This window comes from Mustelus asterias, chromosome 3, assembly GCF_964213995.1.
Source record: "Mustelus asterias chromosome 3, sMusAst1.hap1.1, whole genome shotgun sequence".
NCBI classification, from domain to species: domain Eukaryota; kingdom Metazoa; phylum Chordata; class Chondrichthyes; order Carcharhiniformes; family Triakidae; genus Mustelus; species Mustelus asterias.
In genome coordinates this window covers 100,372,544-100,398,689 of record NC_135803.1, presented here as the reverse complement: position 1 = coordinate 100,398,689, position 26,146 = coordinate 100,372,544, and the positions used below count along the sequence as shown (strand labels likewise).

The following is a 26,146-nucleotide window of genomic DNA, read 5'->3' as shown; positions in this document are numbered from 1 at the left end:
TTCCAGGCTGCGTGGATTAGAGGAATTAGCGGGGTAAATATGTGGGGTTACGGGGATAGGGCCTAGGTGGGATTGTTGTCGGTGCAGATTCAATGGGCTGTGATACCCTGCTAGTTACAACTTCAAAAAAACTCTAATAGATTTGTGAAACATAATTTCCCTTTTATAAATCTGTTGACTCTGCCTAACCATATTATGATTTTTCAAAGTGCTCTGTTGCTATGACCCTAATAAGATTGTAGCATCTTCCTGATATCTGATGTCTGGCTAAGTGGCCTACAGTTCCTGTTTTCTCTCCTCATCATTTCTTGAATAGTGTGGTTACATTTGTTAATTTCAATCCATGCAGACTCATTGCAGATTAAAAGCCATGCATCCATTATTAGTCACTCACAGAATGGGCCCAGCTAATTTTGATACCTAACTGGTCATTATCCTCCAGGTTGGATATTTCAGGGACTAGTCAAGCCATTCAGTGCAAATACAAGCATCTTATGGATTTTGAATATATGTTTGATGGACATCTTATTTTGGAATTCAAAGCAGATTTAAATTTTGTTTCTCGCAGTTTTTTTCTCTGAAATGTGCATTTCTTAGCATGTAAGAAAGACTGTTCATGGTCAGCAAAAGAACTGCTATAGATGACTAATACTTATATTGTTATTTCACATGGTGTATATAACTGTTCTTCAGACATTGTTAAGCTTCTAAATGCTTTATGGTGTGTCATGCTACTGTCTGATAAATCTGTTTATTGATAGGTATTCCCGAAACTGCAGTTAGCTAAAGGGTTTATTGTGTTGTTTTCCAAAAATGAGGAAGACTTGTGATATAACCAATAAACTGAAATATGGTATTGAGGGTTTCCTGTTTGATGCCTGGGAAGTACTCTGCACTTCCTGGATGTTGGGCAAGTAACAGGGAACTCTTAATTTATGGTAACTGGAAATAAGAATTTCAACCCCGCTAGGAGTCAAAATCTTATTTCCCCCTGCGGACTCTTCAGATTTTCTTGAGCTACATTATTGATTTTCATGGATTTTTCCCTTTAGAGCAGAGAAAGTTAAGGGATGTTTTAATAGACATGACCCAAATTATGAGGAATTAGACAGGGAGAAGCTGGACAACTGGAAAAGGATCAGTAATCAGTGGTTTCCATTTTAATTCTAACTAATTCCTTTATTAGGTGATGCAGTCATTTAGAAATATTGCCTTCTGTATTTTGGCATTTGGGGTACTTCGACACTCACAGAAGCAGAATTAGAAGTAGTTTGTTTGATTGTAAAGAACTTTGGGATGTCTTGCGTCCAGGAAATGCAAATTTGTTTTGTTTTCATTATGCCTTGGCAGGCTCTCCAAAGGAGCCATTTAATTAGTCCCAATCTAGTGCTTTTTCTCCATAGCTCTGCAATTTCCTCTTTTCAAATTATTTCTCCAATTTCTCTTTGATGGTTACTATTGAATCTGCTTCCACCACATTTTTAGCCAGTGTATTCCAGATCATAACAATTTGTTGAAGACAAAAGATCAATACCTTCTCAAAAAATTATCTACCTCCCCACCAAGCACAAGCTTTTTTTCCCAATTATTTTATGTATGTACCCACTGACTACTGATCCTTTCTCCAGTAGAAACAGATTAGGCAGAGAGAAACTATCAAAATTCCTCATAATTTGGACCATGGCTATTAAAACATCCCTTAACTTTCTCTGTTCTAAAGGGAAAATTCCAAGCTTTTCCCGTCTGTGAAACCTCTCATCCCTTTGTAATATAGTATAGTTTTGTTTTTATACATAACCTGTGTCAGATCTTGCTGTGGTCAAACTCACCTCATTCTGGTGAGCAGTTATTAACAAGACTTAGCATTCACTTGTTTTATTTTCCATTCAAGCTCAGTGAATCAAAGGAAACTGCTGCCGAAACTTGTGTATAATCTGATTTCTGAGCGGGATTTGAGGAAAAAGTTGAAGGAGTGTGGACTGCCAACTCAGGGTTGTAAAGCACAGTTGGTTAAACGACACCAGGCGTTTGTACAAATGTATAACTCACAGTGCGACTCCTTAAACCCCAGATCAGGTGAGTAAACCTAAATTGCCAGAAATAAAATGTGTGGTACGCGCAGTTCTTTCTTTCTGAAAGTTTGTTCATAACATTTGTACATCCTTAAAGTGAGGTAAAAATAACCAACAGTTTTTCTTACCAATGCAAAAGAATATTAGAATTTTAAAACCAACAAAGTTTACAGAATGACTCCTGAAAGGATGAATGTGAACTAGAAAAGCCTCCTGGACTATGAAGATAATCATGGGAAGATCAGTTGGTACTTTCTCAGAAATCAGTGTCACCGACTCTCTTCCTCGGGGTATCCCTCAATCCATGTTGATTCCGATCATCTCTTGAATCGATCAATACCTGCTTATTTGCATATAATTTGCATACAATAAAAACAAAATGCTGGAAAACATCGTGGATCTGGAGCATCTGTGGGGAGAGAGAGAGAGTTAATGCTTCCATATGTCCCCTCTTCAGAGCATTTCACAGAATACATTTCCTTTTGGTAAAACAGTTCTGCTTAACTAACCTTGATTCTTAAATTGTGATTCATGACTGAATGATATTTCAACTTTGTGATTAACGATCCATTTAAAAGTGTTAACTTCACAGCCCTTCCAGTCAGACACTCAGAACAGCAGGTAAATAGGCACGAAAACCAGGGGTTTCTACTAATGCATTCAGCTCCCCATAGCTTTCCTTGTCCATGAAACTGAATGTTGGAGAGGTGGGATATTAATAAGCTGACGAACACTCGTGGAAAATCGAAGCCAATGCCTTAGAAGTTCATAGAAATCATAGAAACCCTACAGTGCAGAAGGAGGCCATTCAGCCCATCGAGTCTGCACCGACCACAATCCCACCCAGGCCCTACCCCCACATATTTACCCGCTAATCCCTCTAACCTACACATCTCAGGACTCTAAGGGGCAATTTTTAACCTGGCCAATCAACCTAACCCGCACATCTTTGGACTGTGGGAGGAAACCGGAGCACCCGGAGGAAACCCACGCAGACACGAGGAGAGTGTGCAAACTCCACACAGACAGTGACCCAAGCCGGGAATCGAACCCAGGTCCCTGGAGCTGTGAAGCAGCAGTGCTAACCACTGTGCTACTGTGCCGCCCATGGTTAATGGTCATCATTTCTGTTGCATAGAAACATTTAAGTAATTTTACGGTGTGACCAGGTGAACCAAGCTGAATGTAATTCACATTTAGTTTTCTGTGACTACCAACCCTTGAGGAAACAAATCTCTGCACATACTTGGGAATCCTGCTGTCTCTGAACTGTAGCTTCACAAAAACAGTGAGAGAGATTATGGTGCCAGCTGCTTCTAGAATCATAGAAATGATAGAAATTTACTGTACAGGAGGCTGATTTGTTGATTATAGCTTTACTCGAAAAAGCACTATCCAGCCTAATCCCACCACCTGGCACTTGGTTTATAGTCCTGTACATTACAGATTTTGTTTTTAAGTAATAAGGATTTCAGGCAATGAGTTCTGGAATCTCACAACCCCCTAAGTGAAAATACTTTTCTGCAACTCTCCTCCAATCCTTGTGCCAATTACTTTAAATCTATCAATCTTGGTTTTTGATCTCTCAATATGTTCTAAGTTCTTCCTATCCATCCAACTTAAGGCCTTGGTAATTTTATGCACTTCATTTAAGTCTTGTTCCTGGTCTTATTTTGAGTTAGCTGTTGAGTTATCATCTTCATTTCATGTCTGCATATTTCCCCGAGGAACAATAACAAAAGATATTTTTGGATTACCTGTATCCAGCCCATCAAAATTGTAGAAGAGAGTTTTATCTCATAGAATCATAGAAACCCTACAGTGCAGAAGGAGGCCATTCGGCCCATTGAGTCTACATCAACAACAATCCCACCTAGGCTTATCCCCGTAACCCCACATATTTACCCTGCTAAACCCTTTAACCTACACATCCCAGGTCACTAAGGGACAATTTAGCATGGCCGGTGCACCTAATTCTCACATCTTTGGACATGAGAGGAAATGGAGCACACAGACACAGGGAGAATGTGTAAACTCCACACAGATAGTGACCCAAGTTGGGAATCAAACCCAGCTCCCTGGAGCTGTGAGGCAGCAGTGCTAACCACCGTGCCGCCCTGTATTATTTGTAGAATTTTCTCTTTTGCAGCTGGTTTGCTTCATTCATCCACTTCTGTGTTTAATCACAAGTGGCTGGGAGTTGAACATAACTGCGTAAGAAACATTAAAAATATTTTACCAGTTACTTTGGCATTCATGTGGGGAGGCAAGTTTTAATATTTTATGGACCTTATGTCGTATGATATTGCAGGCAACTTTTGCACTTCAAGCCTTATTTTTGCTCATGGAAATGTAGGTAAATTGGGTCGCTTGAGGAATTAGCCATTTAAACAACAAAGCATTAAAGTGCTGACTGAAGCCTCTGCAGTTGATGCCTGAGGGTGCACAATTGCTTCACGTCATATTATTTCCAACATCGGTCAATCATGTAGGCAGCCAGCTTGTATAATTAAATTATTTTAACTTCTGCAAAATACAGTGTGTAGTAGGTAAAAATTACCTCTGAGGCTGGTATGAGTCAAAATACACTAAGGTTTATTCTCACAAGCTTGCGGGAGAGGTCCGGCAACCTTAACAGCGATTCACCAAACCTCTCACTGAACACAAGAAGAGTGGACATTTATACATTATGGCTCCCAGCACCAGTCACGACACAAACGCTGGTCTGGTCATGAATCAAAGTCCATACAACAGTCCTTGAATACGAAGCAGCAGTTCTCTGGCAGCTGTAGTCGCAATACATTCTTATGTTTCCTGCTCTTCCGCGGCCCTTTCTTTGAAGTTACCGGCACAATTAGAAACCATAGAAACCCTACAGTGCAGAAAGAGGCCATTTGGCCCATCTAGTCTGCACCAACCACAATCCCACCCAGGCCCTATACCCATATCCCTACATATTTACCCACTAATCCCTCTAACCTACACATCTCAGGACACTAAGGGGCAATTTTAGCATGGCCAATCAACCTAACCCACACATCTTTGGACTGTGGGAGGAAACCGGAGCACCCGGAGGAAACCCACGCAGACACAAGGAGAATGTTCAAACTCCACACAGACAGTGACCCAAGCCGGGAATCGAACCCAGGTCCCTGGAGCTGTGAAGCAGCAGTGCTAACCACTGTGCTACCGTGCCGCCCGATATTGTAGCTGGCCCAGCGGGAGTCCTCCTTTAAACGAACGTTATCGTGCTCCACATCTTGTAATTGCCTTCCTTCCTCAAACCACACACAAGCTTGTAGAAAAGGTAAGACTTTACAAACATTACATTTATATTTAGCTGTCTGTCTTTATAAGAATGAAGTTAAAGAATGAAACCATGAATAAATAACTTATATTCATGCCAGAACAAGGGGAGATTAACCACAATGAAGGGTTATGTTTGTGATACATTTTAGGTACAAAACCCATTAACCCTTTAGGTACAAAATACATTGAATACAAAAAACATTAACCCTTTCCCTCCTTCACAGTGGATTAAATGTTTCCTTCTCTTGAGTTTGTTGAGGCACGGCTGATGGTAAATGCCGAGCTGTTTAAATCCCAGAAGGGAAACTTGAAACAACTGCCTCATGTTTTCTTTGTGCAGTTTTTATTGTATGAGGAGAGGTTTTGAAACCCAGGAATTGTATCCTCAACTACTTGTAACAATTTTATAGTAAAGTAAGTGTTTATTAAGAAATAGGAAAAAGTACAATAGAATTACACATAAACACAACAATAGCTTCACACAGTGCAAATGTGTTAACAAGAACAGAGGATGTGGGAAAATCTCAGCAGGTCTGGCAGCATCTCTAAGCAGACAAAGCAGAGTTAACGTTTAGAGCCCTTTTGGCTCTTCATCAGAACCAATACTTTAAGGCACTGCCACACAATCTTAATTTAACTACCTTCAGAGCTAACCTTTATCGATTTTAAAAATCTGTAAAAGTCCAGTATTTTTCTACACACTTGCTTTTAATTTCTCTTGAGGTGCCCTCTGGGGTTAACAGCAGCTAGCTTTTTGGATCTGGCTTCATTCATACTGCTTGCTGAGAGTTGACCAGCTATGCCTGCTGCCTGCTGAGATCTAAAAGAGTTCCTCCCATTGATTTCAGTATCTCCGTAAATATGTTCTTTTCCTTTGACATCTCAGTTTTCTCACCTCGTCTCTTCAGAAATGTTGTCTCCAAGAATTGATTAACTTCAATTTTTCATTTCAACTTACAGAATTTAAAAGAAAAGTAAACTTACTCTATCCATTCTTTACCTTTCTTTGACACCCTGTATATCTTCTCTTTTGAACCACAACAACCCATGCAGATTTTCTACTGTTTTGTACACACTCTGACTAAATTACCTTTTGTAGACATCTGTATGAATTATTTCTGGGCTTATTACCATATCAAACCCACAGTTTAGATTCACACAGTTGCTCTGTCCCTTGCTTTAATTACCATTCACATACCACAACAGTTCAAAAACTATATGACAGTATTACCAACTGATCAACATTTTCTTGGCTTTTCCTGACAATATACAATGATTGCTCTGCTTATTGTTTGTTTCACCTACTGAAAACCAAACTGTGAATATTGGCAGCCAAGACCCCTGTCATTTACTTAATAGAAGTATGGGGAGTTCTTCATATCGTTGGCATTGAGGCCTGCCTATTAGTGTAGACATAACACCACATAATCAAAGCGCAGTGCAGCACAGGAATGGGCCCTTCGGCCCACCCAGTCTGTGCTGACACAAGTGCCTCTGTAATTTAATATTTTCTTTCCTCTTTGTGGTCCATATCCCTCTATTCCCTGTCTATTCATGTATCTATCCAGATTCCTCTTGAACATTGTTACAGAATCCGCTTCCACCACCACCTCCATCAGTGTTTTCCAAGCATTCACCACCTTTTTGCCCCTTACATCTCTTTTAAACTTTCCCCCTCTCACTTTCAGCCTATGCCCCCAAGTAATTGAGCCTTTGACCCTGGGAAAAAAAACTTTGACTATCCACTCTATTCAAGCCTGTTATAATCTTGTAAATCTCTATCAGATGCCTCCTCCTCATCCTCCGATGCTCCAATGAAAACAATTCTAGTTTGTTCAACCTTTCTTCAAAGTCCATATCCTCCAAACTAGGCAAGTCCTGGTAAATCTCTTCTGCACCCTTTCCAATGCATCAACATCCTTCCGGTAGAGTGGCGACCAGAATTGTACACAACGCTCCAAATGCGGCCTAACCAGCTGCAACATGGTTTTCCAATTCCTATATTCAACGCCCTGACCGATGAAGGCCAGCTTGCCATATACCTTCTTGACCACCGTCAGGGAACTGTGGATCTGCATGCCTAGATCCCTCTGTATGCTAATATTTCTAAGGGCTCTACCTATTACTGTATAGTTTCCATCTGCAGTGGACCTTCCAAATTGCATCACCTCACGTTTATCCAGGTTAAATTCCGTCTGCTATCTTTTGGCCCAGGTCTCCAGCAGATTTATATCCTGCTTTTTTTTTTATTCATTCGTGGGACGTGGGTGTCGCTGGCTGGACAGCATTTATTTTCCATCCTTAGTTGCCCTTGAGAAGGTGGTTGTGAGCTGCCTTCTTGAATCGCTACAGTCCGTGTGCTGTAGGTTGACCCATAATGCAGTTAGGGAGGGAATTCCAGGATTTTGTCCCAGCGACTGCGAAGGAGCGGCGATATATTTCCAAGTTAGGATGGTGAGTGGCTTGGAGGGGAACTTGCAGGTGGTAGTATTCCCATGTATCTGCTGTCCTTGTTCTAGATGGAAGTGGTCGTAGGTTTGGAAGGTGCAGTCCGAGGATCTTTGGTGAATTGTTGCAGTGCATCTTGTAGATACTACACACTGCTGCTACTGAACGTTGGTGATGGAAGGAGTGGATGTTTATAGGTGTGGTGCCAATCAAGTGGGCTGCTTTGCCCTGGATGGTGTCAAGCTTCTTGAGTGTTGTTGGAGCTGCACCCATCCAGGCAAGTGGGGAGTATTCCATCACATCGCTGACCTGTGCCTGTAGATGGTGGATAGGCTTTGGGGAGTCAGGATGTAAGTTACTTGTCACAGTATTCGTAGCCTCTGACCTGCTCTTGTAGCCACTGTGTTTATGTGGTGAGTCCAGTTGAGTTTCTGGTCAACCCCAAGAATGTTGAAAGTGGGGGATTCAGTGATGGTAACATCATTGAATGTCAAAGGGTGGTGGTTAAGAGTGTCTTTTATTGGTGATGGTCATTGCCTGGCATTTGTGTGGTGCAAATGTTACTTGCCACTTGTCAGCCCAAGCCTGGATATTGTCCATTTGAACATGGACTGCTTTAGTATCCGAGGAGCTGTGCATGGTGCTGAACATTGTGCAATCAATGGCGAACATCCCCACTTCACACCTTATGACGGAGGGAATGTCATTGATAAAGCAGCAGAAGATTCTTGGGCCAGGACACTACCCTGAAGGACCCCTGCAGAGGTGTCCTGGAGCTGAGATGATTGACCCTCCACAACCACAACCATCTTCCTATGTACCAGGTATAACTCTAACCAGCAGAGTGTTTTCCCCCTGATATCCATTGATTCCAGTTTTGCTCGGGCTCCTTGACTTAAACAATTTGAGTAAAAGTTCTGAATCTTGTTGTAAATTCATTTCTGATAGACAGCGGTAACTCCAGCCCCAGGAGCACAATCACCTCTTGATCCAGAATATTAAACTCCAACCTTGATATCACCTCTGGAATTCAGCTCTTTCACCCATGTTTGAACCAAGGCTGTAATGAGGTCAGGAGCTGAATGACCCTGATGAAACCCAAACTGGGCGTCGCTGAGCAGGTGCTGCTTGATAGCACTATCGATGACCCCTTCCATCACTTTACTAATGATTGAGAGTAGACTGATTGGGCGGTAATTGGCCGGGTTTGATTTGTCTTGCTTTTTGTGTGCAGGACATACCTGGGCAATTTTCCACATTGTTGGGTAGATGCCAGTGTTGTAACTGTATTGGAAAAACTTGGCTAGGGGAGTGGCAAGTTCTGGAGCACAAATCTTCAATACTATTGCTGGAATGTTATAAGGGCCCGTTGCCTTTGCAGTATTCAGTGTCTCCAACCGTTTCTTGACATCACGTGGAGTGAATCAAATTGGCTGGAGACTGGCATCTGAGATGCTGGGGACCATTGGAGGAGGCCGAGATGGATCATCCACTCGGCACTTCTGGCTGAAGATTGTTGCGAATGCTTCAGCCTTATCTTTTGCACTGATGTGCTGGGCTCCTCCATCATTGAGGATGGGGATATTTGTGGGAGGATGGAGGTATCCTCTGACAATCCTCCTCACTAGCTGCTATTACTCCAATTTTTGTGTCCTCTGCAAATTTAATAATCAGACCACCTACATTTTCCTCCAAATCATTTATATATATCACAAACAATGGAGCCCGCAGCACTGATCCTTGTGGGACACCACTTGTCACAGACCTCAGGTGTGCCTCAGGGATCAGTGCTGGGTCCACTGTTATTTGTCAAATATATTAATGATTTGGATGAGAATATAGGAGGCATGGTTAGTGAGTTTGCAGATGACACCAAGATTGGTGGCATAGTGGACAATGAAGAAAGTTATCTCCGATTGCAACGGGATCTTGATCAATTGGGCCAGTGGACTGACGAATGGCAGATGGAGTTTAATTTGGACAAATGCAAGGTGATGCATTTTGGTAGATTGAACTAGGGCAGGACTTACTCAGTTAATGGTAGGGCGTTGGGGAGTGTTACAGAACAAAGAGATCTGGAGGTACATATTCATAGCTCCTTGAAAGTGGAGTCACAGGTGGACAGAGTGGTGAAGAAGGCATTCAGCATGCTTGGTTTCATCGGTCAGAAAATTGAATACAGGAGTTGGGACGTCTTGTTGAAGTTGTACAAAACATTGGTAAGGTCACACTTGGAATACTGTGTGCAGTTCTGGTCATCCTATTATAGAAAGGATATTATTAAACTAGAAAGAGTGCAGAAAAGATTTACTAGGATGCCATCGGGACTTGATGGTTTGAGTTATAAGGAGAGACTGGATAGACAGGGACTTTTTTCTCTGGAGCGTAGGAGGTTGAAGGGTGTTATAGAGGTCTATAAAATAATGAGGGGCACAGATCGTCCTCAATGCTATTCTCTTCCAGATGTGAGTACATCCTGTCTCTAAGAATCTTGTCCAATAATTTTTCCACCACTGACATAAGGCTCACAGGCCTGTAATTTCCCAGATTGTCTCTTCTGCCCTTCTTAAACAGAGCAACAATGTTAACTACACTCCAATCCCCTGGTACCTCATCCGTGGCTAAAGAGGATACAAAGATTTTGGCCACGGCCTCAGCAATTTCTTCCCTCACCTCTCAGTATTCTGGCATAGTCCCTATCTGGCCCTCGGGACTTGTCCACTTTGATGTTTTTTCAAAACCTCCAATACCTCCTCCCTTTTTATCTCAACATGTCCTAGAATGACAACATCTTCCTTTCTACACTCATCATCTACCACATCCTTCTCCTTTGCAAATACTGATGCAAAGTACTTGTTAAGGACCTCCCCCACCTCATCTGGCTCCACACACACATTCCCTCCACTGTGGACCTACCCTTTCCTTCACTATCCTCTTCCTCCTTATATGCACACAAAAAGCCTTGGGATTCTTCTTAATCCAGCTTGCCAAGGACATTTCATGGCCCCGTTTAGCCCTCCTAAGTGCCTGTTTAAGCTCTTTCCTGCTATCTTAGTATCCCTTAAGAGCCTTATCCAGTTCAATTTCCTGAAATTTGTGTATGCCTCCTTCTTTTTCATCAATCTCTCTTGTCATCCAGGGTTCCCGAATCTTGCCATCTTCATCCTTCATTTTTACAGGGACATACTTGTCATGAATTGTTAAGAACTGTCTTTTAAAAGACTCCCACATATCGGATGAGAATTTACCCTCAAACAGCTGCCCCTAATCTATGTTCTCGATCTCCTGCCTAATACTGTCTCAGTTAGCCTTCCCCCAGTTTAGTACTTTCACTCTGGGACTACTACTATCATTTTTTTGCAAGTATCCTGAAACTTACAGAATTGTGATCACTGTTCCCAAAATGGTTCCCACACCGAGACATCAATTAACTGTCCAGACTCATTTTGCAGAACCAGGTCTAAGATAGCCCCTTCCCATATTGGACTATCTACATATTGCCTCAAGAAGCACTCTTGGACACACAGAACAAACTCTGCCCCATCCAGGAAAGGAATCCCAGTTTATGTTGGAGAAGTTAAAATCACCCATCAGAACAACCCTGTTGTTTTTACATCTCCCCATAATCTGCTGACGTATCCGTTCCTCCATTTCATGCTGGCTGTTGGGAGGTCTGTTGTACAACAGTGTGATTGCACTGAGTTCTACCCATTTGGCCTCACTGCATGATCCCACCAAGTTGTCCTCCCTGTATAGCTATGACATTCTCCCTAATCAGTAAAGCAACACCCCCACCTCTTCTGTTGCCTTCTTTGTCTCGCCTGAAGCATCTAAATCCTGGAATGCTAAACTGCCAGTCTTGCCCTTCTTTCATTCAAGTCTTCTTGATGTGAATACAAGAGTCTCTTGCCTGAAACAGATGGGCCATTCAGCCACCCTAGAGTCTGTCCTTTTCAGGATGTGATGTGGAGTTGCCAACGTTGGACTAGGATGAGCTTTCGGAGCGCTGCCCCTTTATCAGATGACTCACCTGATAAAGGGGCAACACTCCGAAATCTTGTGCTACCAAATAAACCTGTTGGACTTTAACCTGGTGTCGTGAGACTACTTACTTTTCAGGATAGCGTCAGTTGGATGGAGAAAGGGGTGGTAGGTTTTCTGGGTCACTGCTGCTCCATGTATGCCTGGCACAGCCACTCCCAGTCTCTCTTATCATCTTGATAAAAGTGCGACTTCAGTCGACTCCCTGGACAAGAGGGGGGAAATTTACATGGCTGCACCTTATCCAATGTATGAGCAAGCATGTGAATGAAGTTTCTCCATTACGGTTCCTGAGTCAAACTTCCATTTAATGGCATATTGGATGATTGTTAAACTGAGATCCCATCTGCCTTCTTAATTGGATTTAAAAGATTTCATGGCACTATTTTGAAGAACAACGGAGGAACTCTCCCCAGTTTCTTGACAAATATTTATTTCTCGAAAGGTGCTGTATACGTATGCAAGGCTTTATATGTTAGTGGCAAAAGATGCACTCTGTATGGGGAGGAGGTGGGGGGGCAAATCAAGAAGTCTGCAAGTGATGTGACTAATACTGAACCCAAGGGAATTCAGAGGTACAAATCTGAAATTGTAACAGTGATCATCAAGTGTGTGGTTTTCACAGAAAGCAGGCACGAGCAATGTAATCCCATAATCTCTTGTAATAAAAATGGAATTTGTCTCGGTTGCCAGAAACTGGTAGCTCTGATTATAAGCAGATTGAGTTGCAAATGTGTTCCCTAAATGCTCGCAAAAAGCCAGGAACTCATAATAAAAATGGAATTTAATTTTGTGTCCAGTGGTCCTCATCATAATACTGTGAGTAAAGCGAGTGAGTGAGCATATCCGGTACATCTGTCTTCACACTATTTATCTAAAACTTTCAGTTTGTAGCATGGGTACAGACAATAGCTTGACTGCTCACAAAGCTGGAGATATGTGTGCGCAGTAAATGGGAAGGGTCACTGCAGTTAATCACATGCCAAATTTACAATTCCCTCTTCCTCCATATTTGTGTTTATTAATTACGTGAGCATAACGAGGAATAATTAACAATGCACAGTGCAATTGCTTGTAAAATGTTTGGTTCTGTGTTAAAATTATAAGGAGAAAAGGTCATCGCACTTGGACTAGCTTGTTAGTTGTATTTCCTCCCTTCCCTTGAACAACATAATTAATTCTGGCATACATCCAGATAAGTTGAAGTTTTTGCTACTGTTCCTTGCTGGTGTTTACTGGACCATCCTCATAACCACATTTTGAGCAGGAATATTATCGCTGTTCCTGCAGAATCTCTGCAGACTTCAGGATGCTTTGGTGCAGGGGGATTTGGGTGTCCTTGTACATGCATTGCAGAAAACTGATACGTAGATACTGCAGGTGATAAAGAAAACAAATGGAATTTTAGCATTAATAGCTAAAGGAATAGAGCATAAAAATGAGGAAGTACTGCTGCAACTATACAAAGCATTGGTGAGGGTGTCCCAGTGGTTAGCACTGCTGCCTCACAGCTCCAGGGATCTGGGGTCAGTTCCAGCCTTGGGTGACTGTAGAGTTTGCACATTCTTCCCATGTCTGCGTGGGTTTCTTCTGGGTGCTTCGGTTTCTTCCCACAGAGGATGTGTAGCTTAGATGGATTGGCCATGCTAAATTGCCCCTTAGTGTCCCAATATGTGTAGATTAGGGGGATTAGCGGGGTAAATATGTGGAGCTATGGGGATAGGGCCTGGGTAAGATGCTCTATCAGAGGGTCGGTGCAGACTTGATGGGCTAATTGGCCTCCTTCTGCACTATAGGATTCTATGATTTCAATGCCAGGTTTTGTGAAGGGGAAGCAATAATGCCCTGATTGGACAAACTAGATTTTCCAAAACTGTTTTATCATTTTCCACATCCAGTTTAAATTGTTTTTCTTTATGTAAGGCTTGCCCAACAACTAGGATATCTCCGCAGAAACTACGTTTATAATAATAACATGCCTTATTCTAGCTATTTTGTATGGAATCACTACTGACGTCAATGTGTTGACGTAATATATGAAACATATAAGATCTTGAGGGGACTTAAGAGGGTGGATGCTGAAAGGATGTATCCTCTTGTGGAAGACTAGAACTAGGGAACACAGTTTAAAAATAAGAGGTCTCCCAGTTAAGATGTGAATGAGGTGAAATCTTTTCTTGGAGAATTTTTTTTCTTGAGGGCTGTGAGCCTTTGAAACTCTCTTCCCCAGAGCCTGGTGGAGCCTTTGAATCTTTTTAAGATAGCAGTAGATAGATTCTTGACTAACAAGAGTCAAAAGCTTTTGGGAAGGTAGGTGGGAATGTGGAATTGAGACCACAGTCAGATCAGCCAGAGTTTATTGAATGGTGGAACAGGCTTGAGGGGCTAAATGGCCTACTCTTACTCCCAATATGTCTGTTCATATGTACCCATAAATCCCTGACCTTACTTTGATTCTTGTTACTGAGTGAATATAAATAACATTTTAACTAGCGAGGTGCAGCCAGTATCCAATGTGGCACAGTCGAATGAATTCATGACTATTGCACTCATTATTGGATTAAAGTTTCTTGTGGTTAATACAGTTCCCTCAGACTGGTCATAAAGTTTGGATCCAGAGAACAGCAGTCGATAGTCACGCTCTTGACACTTTATTCCTGCCTTCAGCTATTTTTCACAGAAGTAACTGATTATAATTTTCAGTGTGGGTTCCAACCTTCTTCATATTTAGCCAACCATCCTTTAGTACCATGCTAAATTATTCTGTATCAGATGGTGAAGTAGGAAACCAGACCCCAATATTTTAATTAAAACTAGTTTTATTTGCAGAATGTATGCCTGCCTTCTCCTTAACCAATACCCAGTGACCCAGAAATGTTTATTTATACTCTTGAGTAAAATACATAACTTATTAGACAAACTAACTAATTACCAGGCCCTTAAAGGGGCTCGGTAACAAAACAAAACTACACTTTAAAGGACACCTTATCAAAGTAAAATTAAAATAACATTCCTGAGGCTAATGATGCACCCTAATCTCTGCTGTGCTCACCGGTCGTGGGAGGCCTTGAGTATACCAATGGACACTGCTCGAGTGTTTATCATCCTTTGATTAAACCAGTAAAAAAAATTAACAAGTTAATCCATTAACAAGTTAACAGTCACTTAAAGGTGCACTTTAACAAAAAGACAAAACTTTAAAGGAAAATTATTAAATTAGTTAAATTAGATAACTTTTCTGTGGCTGATGATGTCGCCCAGACTGTGCAGAACCCACCATGTGTAGTCTACCAGACTGGCAGATGCCATGTGAGTGTTTCTTTATAAGTGCTCAAGGTACTTAATCAGTGCCCTTCAACTGTATATTCTTAACCTTGAAATCACAATTAATATAGCATTGACAATGTTCATTGCCAAAAGCTCTCTGACCATGAAACTGGATGTCATTAATCCACGATTCATGAAATGTATTAATTAAAGTGAGGCACTGATTGAAATCTCACTATTTTACAAACAGGTTAATTCTGGGCTAGGAACTAATAGTTAAGCAAAGTTTTCGTCCAGTGATAAACTATAATGAAATAACCATAATGGTTAACTCCCTATTCTCAAAAGCAAGTTTTTATTCTGTAGTCTGATTTTTCAGCTGGTGAACATCTTTCGTCACTTTGGATTTAACAACTCTGCTGCTGCTCAGAGGTCTTGGAAGCAATCTGGATCAGTGCTACGAACAATGCCTTCATAGCCCCTGATCACTGAATGAGAACGAAGAGCAGCGATCCAGTCTGACACTCTGAGTGTCCTATCTTCAGAGATGTCTCTGCTCTGCTCAATCTTTAACCGTACAATATCATACTCCTTTGGTCTGAACTGGATGTTTATGACTTTTTCATACTTGCTTCAATCTCTCCAGGGTCAGACCAAGAAAACACTTGAAATGGTGCAGACTGATAAAAATTACACTGCTTTATTTCATAGTGAGTGAAAGTTTGGTGCACCTATTATAGTCAGATTCGTATTGTTTAATGAGTACAACCTACCTTCCCATTACAAAATAATTATTTGCTGCATTTCCCCACAACAGTAGATTAACTTGCTTGAGTTAAGTAAAATAATTCCTAATCACTGTCCTGCATTCTAAACTTCTCAGCCTGATCAAAGCCTGCCATTTTCAGTTAAAGTGTGATTGAGTTTGTAGTCTTTGCTGAAGCTAACTTTCTAAATCAGTTTCTGTTTTTAATCAGCCCTTGTTTTACAGCTGAAGGGTCCAGAGACGTATCAACATAATAGTTGTGTTGTGTTTATTGATTGCGGAGACAGACAAATGAGTTGCTTATTATTTGCAATCTGGGGAGAAAAACTTAGCTTAACATTTTAACCATTGATCATCTTGGTGCTTTTTAAAAACTTGTATGCACAGACAATGTTTGAAAACCAAACATAATTACAGAGGAAGGTTATTTAGTAATTGCGGCAACTTATTTCAGCAAATCAATTCCAAGAGCTCACCAGTATGTGCTCCATTTAATTGCTCAATGCTCTCTCAGGGTGCATTAAAAAAAATGCCTGAAATTTCTGAGGTGTGTGGCACTGCTTGTTCAATCCGTTAATTAAGCTAACATGTATTCCCCTTTAACTGAACAAATGCTGTTTGTTTGAAGTTAATGGCTTCACTGTTCACAATGCCAATCTTTCCCTCTCGTGTTCTGTTAGTTTTTCTGTTGTGCAAATATTACCTCAAATAGTAGACATTTTCACTAATGCTTTTGTGCTAGTTGAAGTATCCTCAATGTAACTTGTAACTGTACATTCCCTTATCACAGGACCACTATCTAGCGTTAACCTTCTCAGTGATCTTTCCTTATACAAGGAAGGAAAAATATAAATACGCTGTTACTGTGCAAGCCAGTGATAATGGATAGCGGTAAACAAGTAGATCTGTCCTCTTCACCATATGGAAGTTGTAACTTCTAACCATATGGCAGCCTTGCATCATAATTGGAAACAACTGGGTTATTTAGTCTTGGAAACGCAAGTCTGATTCATGAAGCCAGTCTACTAGTGATACAAAGTCTCTTGCCAGGAATATCTGTGGCAGGCAATTTGAACTTTGATGTAACTGCATTAAAAATATATATGTACACACATACACAGAGCCTTCAGTAATTGGGAACTTCTTCGTAAGCCAAAATTAATGCTCAGTTTTTTGATCCTAGCTCATCCCTAGCCTCCGCTGTACAACTACATTTGCCATTATCTCCAATTTATAGTTACGAGTAGTGTAACCAGCTTGAACAAGAATTTAGCTTCAAGTGTCAAGAGAAATCTGTCGAATACAAAGATGTCCGTTATATTTTGACTAAATTGGAACTTTAATAAAATTTTGAAGCATTACCTCAAAGTGGTCGGTGTAGACTCGATGGGCCGAATGGCCTCTTTCTACACTGTAGGGTTTCTATGATTTCTATGATTAATGCATATGAAACAAAGACTGCAAATTTTCGTTGCCTGTTCTTTTTGAGTCCTTTCCCCAAGAATTTTGATACGCTTGAATTTTGTTCCTAGTTCACATGTAGCCTCTGTACTTGGTTCCATTGCCACTCCCATGTCAGCAAAGCCGTTCTCCAACCAGAATATCTGTTAAGTTCTGAATGTTGCCATTGTTTTAACATTGTTCAGTTTCCTCATCAAATGTGTCTCTTGGTTGTGATTTATCTGCACTCTGTTCCATTAAACTATTGCCTTTCTTTTCATTGTTCCACTGAAACATTAAGCTGATACATTCAGGTCATAAACATTAAGCTGATGCATTCAGGTCATAAATCAGCAATGTGCATGTCAGTTGGGGAAAGCTCTGTATGTAATAAAATGAACAAAAACCAAACGGAGTGGTGGGAGGCCATGGAACATTACTGCTGTAGAGTGGAGCGAATCCCAAGTTCTATTGGGGTAATTGGTTCAGCTCCTTTTTGTCTGTCTTGTGTATTTTCAGAAATACAATAAACAGACAAATACAGGACTGCAGATGCTGGAAATCTGAATTAAAAACCAAAAATGCTGGAAATGTTCAGTTCTGGCAGCATCTGTGGAGAGAAAAACAGTTAATGTTTCAGGTCCATGGCCTTTTATCTGAAGTCCATTATTCAGAAATCCAGACACTAAATAAATACCGAACTTGAGGAAGTACTAGTGGGAAATGGAAAATGCCATTCAGACAAAAACTGTCCATTTTTTTGTAGATTTACCCCATTTATCTGTCTCAACATATTGTCCATTCACTTGCAGTTGCACCCACCTGTCCCTCAATATACAAAGTCAGAGACACCTAGCCTAAGGAGTCTGACTGCCACCTGGAACCAAGTATGCAAGTAACTTTCTCTCTCCCCCTGATGCATTGCAACCTTGTATTCCAGCTAATCAACTCATAGCCAAAGTTGCTGGATCTGCAGACACTTGTTGCAGATGTGATTGTCATAAATCAGATGGGTATCCACCAGCTTCCAAATGCAAGAGTTACAACACATCACCTGCCTTGTCATATTTGTTGTGTTTTATTTAACTAATTAGGTTTCAAGTTTATAAATATCACTGCTGTTATCTGTGGTTATATTAAATAATTCAACTAGTTAAGCTATAAATTTAATGCAATATTTAGTATCTCCACCATTTAAACTACTGTCCCCATTTAGAGAGATAAAATCTTCAACCTTGCCAACCAATCACCCACACCTGCTGACTTAATTAATCATTTTGAACAATTACCAGCTAAGTGGAGGCTAGAAACCTGGTATAAAAAACAGAAGTTCCTTAACCCTCTCCACTAGATTCCTACCTGCACCAAATTCCTAAGTTAGCACTTGGTCCTTGCCACACTCAAGCTTTGTCATGTCCATTCTGTGCTCCCACTTATGTGGGACTACAAATTGTGGCACTGAGTTAACCTTTAGCCAGGTGGTGGGCAGATTTCCTCCCCTGAATGGAACTGAGGGGACTAATCAGAGGGGGAAGCTCCACAAACGTTCCCATCCTCAAGGATGGCGGAGCCCAGTATATTAGTGCTAAAGACAAGGCTGAAATATCTGTAACCATCAAGTGGATCTGACTCGATCTCGCCCTAAGGTTCATAACATCACAGGTGCCAGTCTGAGCCAATTTGATTAATTCCAAGTGATCGTAAGAAACTGCTGAACGTGCTGAATATAAGCAAAGGCACTGACAGCATCCTATTGGTACTGCTGAAGACTTGCATTTTTGAGCTATGAACACCCTGTGCTAAGTTATTCCGTTATGGCTGCAACTTTGGCATCTACATGTGTAAAATTGCCCTGCTATGTTCTATGCACAAAATGCAAACCAATCCAGTCCGGCCAGTGTTGCCTTGTCATCCTTGTTGTCCACTGTTATTTGTTATTTATATTAATGATTTGGATGATAATTTATGGGGCATGATTAGTAAGTTTGCAGATGATACCAAAATTGGTGGCATAGTGGACGGTGAAGAAGGTTATCTAGGATTGCAATGGGATCTTGATCAATCGGACCAGTGGGCCGATGAATCGCAGATGGAGTTTAATTTAGATAAATGCAAGGTGATGCATTTTGGGAGATCGAACCAGGGCAGAACTTACTCAGTTAATGGTAGGGCGTTGGGGTGAGCTATAGAACAAAGAGATCTAGGAGTACAGGTTCATAGCTCCTTGAAAGTGGAGTCACAAGTGGACAGAGTAGTGAAGAAGGTATTTGACATGCTTGGTTTGATTGCTCAGAACATTGAATACAGGGGTTGAGGTTGTACAAGACATTAGGAAGACCACACTTGGAATACTGTGTACAGTTTTGATCACCCTATTAAAGAAAGTATACTATTAAACTAGAAAGAGTGCAGAAAAGATTCATCAGGATGCTACCAGGACTTGATGGCCTGAATTATAAGGAGAGACTGAATAGACTGGGACATTTTTCCCTGGAGTGTAAGAGGCTTATGGGTGATCTTATAGAGGTTGCTAAAATAATGAATCCTAGAATCCTACAGTGCAGAAGGAGGCCATTCGGCCCATCGAGTCTGCATCAACCACAATCCCACCCAGGCCCTATCCCCATACCCTATGCAATTACCCTAGCTTGTCCCCCGATACCAAGGGACAATTTAAGCATGGCCAATCGGCCTAAGCCGCACATCTTCGGACTGGGAAGAAACTGGATCACCCGGAGGAAACACACACAGACACGGGGAGAATGTGCCAACTCCACACAGACAATAACACAAGCCGGGAATTGAACCCGGGTCCTTGGCACTTTGAGGCAGCAGTCTAACCACTGTGCCACCGTGCTGCCCATGATGAGGGGCATAGATAGGGTAGATAGTCAACATTGTTTCCCGATGGTAGGGGAATCTAAAACTAGAGGGCATAGGTTTAAGGTGAGAGGGGAGAGATACAAAAGGGTCCAGAGGAGCAATTTTTTCACACAACGGATGGTGTGTGTCTGGGATGAGCTGCCAGAGGCGGGTCCGATTTTGTCTTTTTTTAAAAAGCATTTAGACAGTTACATGGGTAAGATGGGTATAGAGGGATATGGGCCAAATGCGGGCAATTGGGACTAGCTTTGTGGTAAAAGCTCGGCAGCATGGACAAGTTAGGCTGAAGGGCCTGTTTCCATGCTGTAAACTTCTCTGACTCTATTCTCAATCATGAGCAAAATGATGGAAGGTATCATTGACAAACTATCTATGCTACTAATTCACCAACAGCTTGCCCATTGATGCTTAGTTTGGATCAAGCAAGTTATCCTTTACCTGTGAGCAGTTCTGGGCACCAGAGCTTAGGAATGATATATTGACTTGGATGGAGTGCAGCATTGATTTACCAGAATGGTACCCAAACACCAAGAGGTGAATTATGAGGACGTTTAATGGTGATTGATCAAATTTTTCAAGATATTAAAGGGAACAGATGGAGTAGATAGAGAAAAACTATTTCTGCTGATTGGTGAAGTATTAGTGAAGGGAGCACAGTCAAAAAATACGAGCCAAATATTTTAGAAATGCAATTAGGAAGCACTTCTTTACACAGAGTGATTAATTATGATTTTGAACCACAATTAATACTAGATCAATTAATTTTTAAAGTGAGATGGATAGATTTTTGTTATCCAAAGTTATCAAAGGATATGAGATATGGAGTTAGGTGGCATAACAAGCTCATTGTAGCTAAACGGTTTATTTCTGTTCCCACAAACTAAGTGTCACAGTTTGCCATGTTCAGATTTGAGTTTGTAGTTGCTGGATTGCTAGTCCAGTCCGATCAGGTTTATTCTGCTGCACTGAGATCTCACAAGCTACCCTTCATCATTCAGATAGTCTCCTGGTTGGTTGACACAAAACCTTGGCAGCTTTGCTGGCAGTTGAAAATTTCAATGCAAAAACAATGCATTTAAAAAATTATTATTATTCAAAATAATTCAGCAATACTCATTGGAATTCAGAAGAATGAGAGGAGATCTTATAGAAACATGTAAGATGATGAAGGGAATAGATAAGATAGAAGCAGGGAAGTTGTTTCCACTGGCGGGTGAAACTAGGACTAGGGGGCACAGCCTCAAAATAAGGGGAAGCAGATTTAGGACTGAGTTGAGGAGGAACTTCTTCACACAAAGGGTTATCAATCTGTGGAATTCCCTGCCCAGTGAAGCAGTTGAGGCTACCTCATTGAATGTTTTTAAGGCAAGGATAGATAAATTTTTGAACAGTCAAGGAATTAAGGGTTATGGTGAGCGGGTGGGTAAGTGGAGCTGAGTCCACGAAAAATCAGCCATGATCTTATTGAATGGCGGAGCAGGCTTGAGGGGCCAGATGGCTACTCCTGCTCCTAGTTCTTATGTTCTTATTATTGACAATCTATACCAATGACTTGGATGAAAAGGACCAAATGTATGATTGTTTAATTTGCTGATGACACAAAGATAGGTAGGAGAATAAGTTGTGAAGAAGACGTAAAGAGTCTGAAAAGGGATAGATAGGGTAAGTGAATGGGCAAAAATGTGGCAGATGGAGCCACAGGCAGGAAAATGTGAAGTTGTCCATTTCAGCAGGAAAAATGGAAAAGCAGAATATTATTTAAATAAGAGAGATTGCAGAACTCTGATATCCAAAGGGATCAGGGTGTCCAGGTACATGAATCACAAAAAATTAGTATGTACATACAATACGTGATTAGGAAGTAAGGAAGTTTTGCAAGAGTTGTACGGGGTGTTTGTGATACCACATCTGGAGTACCGTGTACAATTTTGATCTCCTTATTTAAGAAAGAACATAATTGTCATAGACTCCCTACAGTGCAGAAGGAGGCCATTGAGTCTGCACTGACTCTCCGACAGAGAATCTCACAAAGGCCCACCTCCTACCCTATTCCCATATCCCCACACATTTACCCCACTAATTCCCCTGACCATCTTTAGACACAAAGGGGCAATTTAGCACGGCCAATCCACCTAATCTGCACATCTTTGAACTTTGGGAGGAAACCGGAACACCTGGAGAAAATCCACGCAGACACGGGGAGAATATGCAAACTCCATACAGGCAGTCACCCAAGGCTGGAGTGGATCCCGGGTCCTTGGCGCTGAGAGGCAGCAGTACTAACCACAGTACTGCCATGCCACCCATTACATTTGAAGCAGTGTAGAGAAGGTTCACTCACCTGATTCCTGGGATGAAGGAGTTGTCTTATGAGGAAAGGTTGGGCTTGTATCTATTTTAGAGTTTAGAAGTGGTGAACTTATTGAAACGCAGAAGATCCTGAGGTGACTTGGGGTAGATGCTGAAAGGATGCTTCCCTTGTGGACGGCACGGTGGCACAGTGGCTAGCATTTGTGCCTCACAACGCCAGGGACCCGGGATCGATTCCAGCCTTAGGTGATTGTGTGGAGTTTCCTCCCATAGTCCTAAAATGTGCAGGTTAGGTGGATTGGCCATGCTAAAGTGCCCCTTAGTGTAGGTTAGGGGGACTTGCTGCATAAATGGGTGGGGTTATTGGGACGGGGTGGGTCTGGGTGGGATGCTTTTTCCCAGAGTTGATGCAGAATGGCCTCCTGCAACGTAGGGATTTTATGAAAGACTAGAACTAGGTTCACAGTTTAAAAATAAGGGGTCTCTTTAATTTAAGACAGATGAGGCTTTTTGTAATTCAGAGGGTTTGTGGAATTCTCTTCCTAAGACAACAGTGGAGGCAGGGTTATTAAGCTTTTAAAGGCTGAGTTAGCTAGATTCTTGACTAACAAGGGAGTCAAAGGGTATGGGGGTAGGCAGGAAAATAGAAGCCACAATCAGTTCAGCCATGACAGATGGCGAAGCAGGCTCGAGGGACCAAAAAGGCCTATTTCCGCTCCTATTTCATATGTTTCTACAAGATTTAAAGCATGTTTCTCCAAGAGAGAGATCTTAGGGCACTTTCACCAATAACCGAGATGTTATCTCAGTCACTTTCAGCTTTCTTTTAAGCCCCACATCGCAAGAAAAAACTTGGATTTATAATAGTTTTGTTGGCTGTTTCAATTTGCGTAACAGAACAAACACATCATCTGTTAAGCAATAATGAAAGAAAACCTACTTCCTCCCTTTTCCAGTCACTCCAACAATTTTTCCCTGCGGCATGATGCAATCTCCTGTATTTTATTAATATTTCTGTCCTTAGATATAACTTATTTTGTAACATTTCACATAGTTTGAGCTGTGCAACTGTGCCTAACTTTAGCCACATGTGAAAGAAATCACGTGTACAGAAAGATCTCACTAACTGAAAGACCTCTTCGCTTGTTGCAACTTAAACAACAGAGGGAAAGTTTAATTACAATGTGACAAGTTTACGTCAACCTTTTTAATTTTAACAAATGGACTCAAGTTTGAAAACAGAAAGCGAATAGTGAAGCAAAATGTTTTACATCGCTTTATGGCATGTACTGCAGCACATGGCAAATTGACTTTGTGTGTGGTTTTGGAGTCGAGCAGTTTTCGAGGTTGGGGGACCAATTGAAGCAATGTTGAAGAAGGGCTGTGACAGTCAAGACCAGCAGGAAAGTTAACACTGGTGGATGGAAGGGGAAGTAAGAACAACTGGCGTGAGTGGGGGTGGGTTACAGGCTGGCAAGGAAGAGCAGGCAGAATAGATAGAGTTGCCTTTGTGGGCAACAGCTAATGTATAGTATATAAAATAACTAATGTATAGTATATAAAATGCAGGATTGTTGTAAGGAATATTAATAAATTTATTGTGGGGAATTTAGGCAATTTCTTCTGATGAGTGGTCTTGCATCAACCTGCTGTTTTCTGCCAGTGATTAACTAGCTAGCGTTCCAGCATTTTCTGTTTTTCTTCTTAAATGTCAGTTTTGTTGAGTTTATTATTTGTTGTATGCAAGTTACCATGGTAGCGTTGGCTTTTTCATCACAAGTACTTGCTGTTAAAAGGGGATCCATTTGAATCATGGAATCCCTACAGTGCAGAAAGAGGCCGTTCAGCCCATTGAGCCTGACCCGACTGCAATCTCAGCCAGGCCCTATCTCTGCGACCTCATGTATTTACACTGCAAATTCCCCTCACACTAAGGGGCAATTTGGCATGGCCAATCAACCTCATCTGCAAAACTTTGGTGTGTGGGAGGAAACTGGAGACCCGGAGGAAACTCACGCAGATACGGGGAGAATGTGCAAACTCCACACAGTCAGCCGAGGCTGCAATTGAACCCAGGTCCTTGGCGCTGTGGGGCAGCAGTGCTAACCACTGAGCCTCCTCGATGCTTTCATGAAGTTACTCAGGATGATTTCAATTCTGAGCATTTTAAAGTTTTGAGGATTGTGGTGAAATGCTTGTGTATAGATAGCTCTGCAATTATTCAACATGAGCAATTTGCTGATCAGTTTTGCATAGGAGTGGGCGTAGGCCACTCAGCTGCTTAACACCATTGTGCCCATCAATCAGATCGTGTCTGATATGTCCCTCACCATTTACCAAATCTCTTGATCTCCCTGCCAAGCAAAAATCAATCCTATTCTTGAAAATTTCATTTCGGCATCTGAAGAATTTTGGAGGTGAAAGTTCCATTTTCAATTACCCTTTGTGAGGAAAAGGAGCTTCTTAATTTTACTCCTGTATGGCCCAGCTCTCATGTCAACAATGCCTCCCCTCCTCCCCCGATCCCCATAATTCTGAATGTTCCCTACCAGCATCTCTTTATTCTAATTTTGGAGTAAGAACTTGTCTAAAGACACAAAGTGTTGTTGATGAAATTGCATTGTTTTAATCTATTGTCTGAGATTGAGTAAGGATAGAGTTTTCTTGTTTTTTTTCTTTATTTCCTCTGCTTGCCTCTGCACTCCTGAAGCCATTCGCAATAGGACAGTTCTGAGCTTTCAGTATCTCTCCTTGGTAGCAATTCCTCATCTCTTGAGTTATTGTCATAAGTGTTAGCAGACTGGTTGACTAGAGAGGGGATCACAGCCTAGCTTGGTTCTGTCTGTATTTCATTTTGATCATCTTTCCGCCATCACAAAGTGGGAAGTGGGGCTATTCGCTGAAGATTCCAATTTATTTGACTTGGGGCGGCATGCTGGCACAGTGGTTAGCATTGTTGCTTCACATGCCAGGGTCTCGGGTTTGATTCTGGCCTTGGGCAACTGTCCGTGTAGAGTTTGCATGTTCTCCCTGTGTCTGTGTGGGTTTCCTCCCAGTGCTCTGGTTTCCTCCCACAGTACAAAGATGTGCAGGGTTGATGAATCGGTCATGCTAAATTGCCCCTTAGTGTCCAAGGGTGTGTAGGTTGAGTGGATTAGTCATGATAAATGCACAGGGATATGGAGATGGGCGGAGGGAAGGGCCTGGGTGGGAAGCACTTTCGGAGAGTCGATGCAGATTGGTGGGGGGGGGAATGAAACATATGCTTTTCAAGTACCAGCTATTGGCCATCCATAGTGATGGCCTGATCTTCCATTAGACTGCCACTGGAGAGTGTCTCATAATCACCACAGGCTAGAAGCTTAACTGGACCAGCTGTATCAACACTGTTGTTATAAGAGAAAGGAAGATGTTGGGTGCACTGCAATAAGTCCAAAGATGTGCAGGTTAGGTGGATTGGCCATGCTAATGTCCAGGGGGACTAGCCAGGGTAAATGGGGATAGGGCCTGGGTGGGATTGTGGCCTCCTTCTGCACTGTCGGATTCTATGATTTGAAGTGATTCACCTCCTAACTGCTGTCTGTTGCAGTCAGTGGCACTCAACAGCACG

The 26,146-nt window shown here is 41.7% G+C and overlaps 1 protein-coding gene across 2 annotated transcripts in view; it reads left to right on the top strand.

The window, feature by feature from the left end:
- Positions 1 to 26,146, top strand: part of rad18 (RAD18 E3 ubiquitin protein ligase) — a 271,630-nt gene that overhangs the window by 101,740 nt on the left and 143,744 nt on the right. For both annotated transcript variants that reach the window (XM_078209405.1, XM_078209406.1), the window contains exon 7: positions 1,892 to 2,076. In XM_078209405.1, coding sequence (XP_078065531.1) covers positions 1,892 to 2,076 — 185 coding nt within the window. The remainder of the gene's footprint in view (positions 1 to 1,891; positions 2,077 to 26,146) is intronic.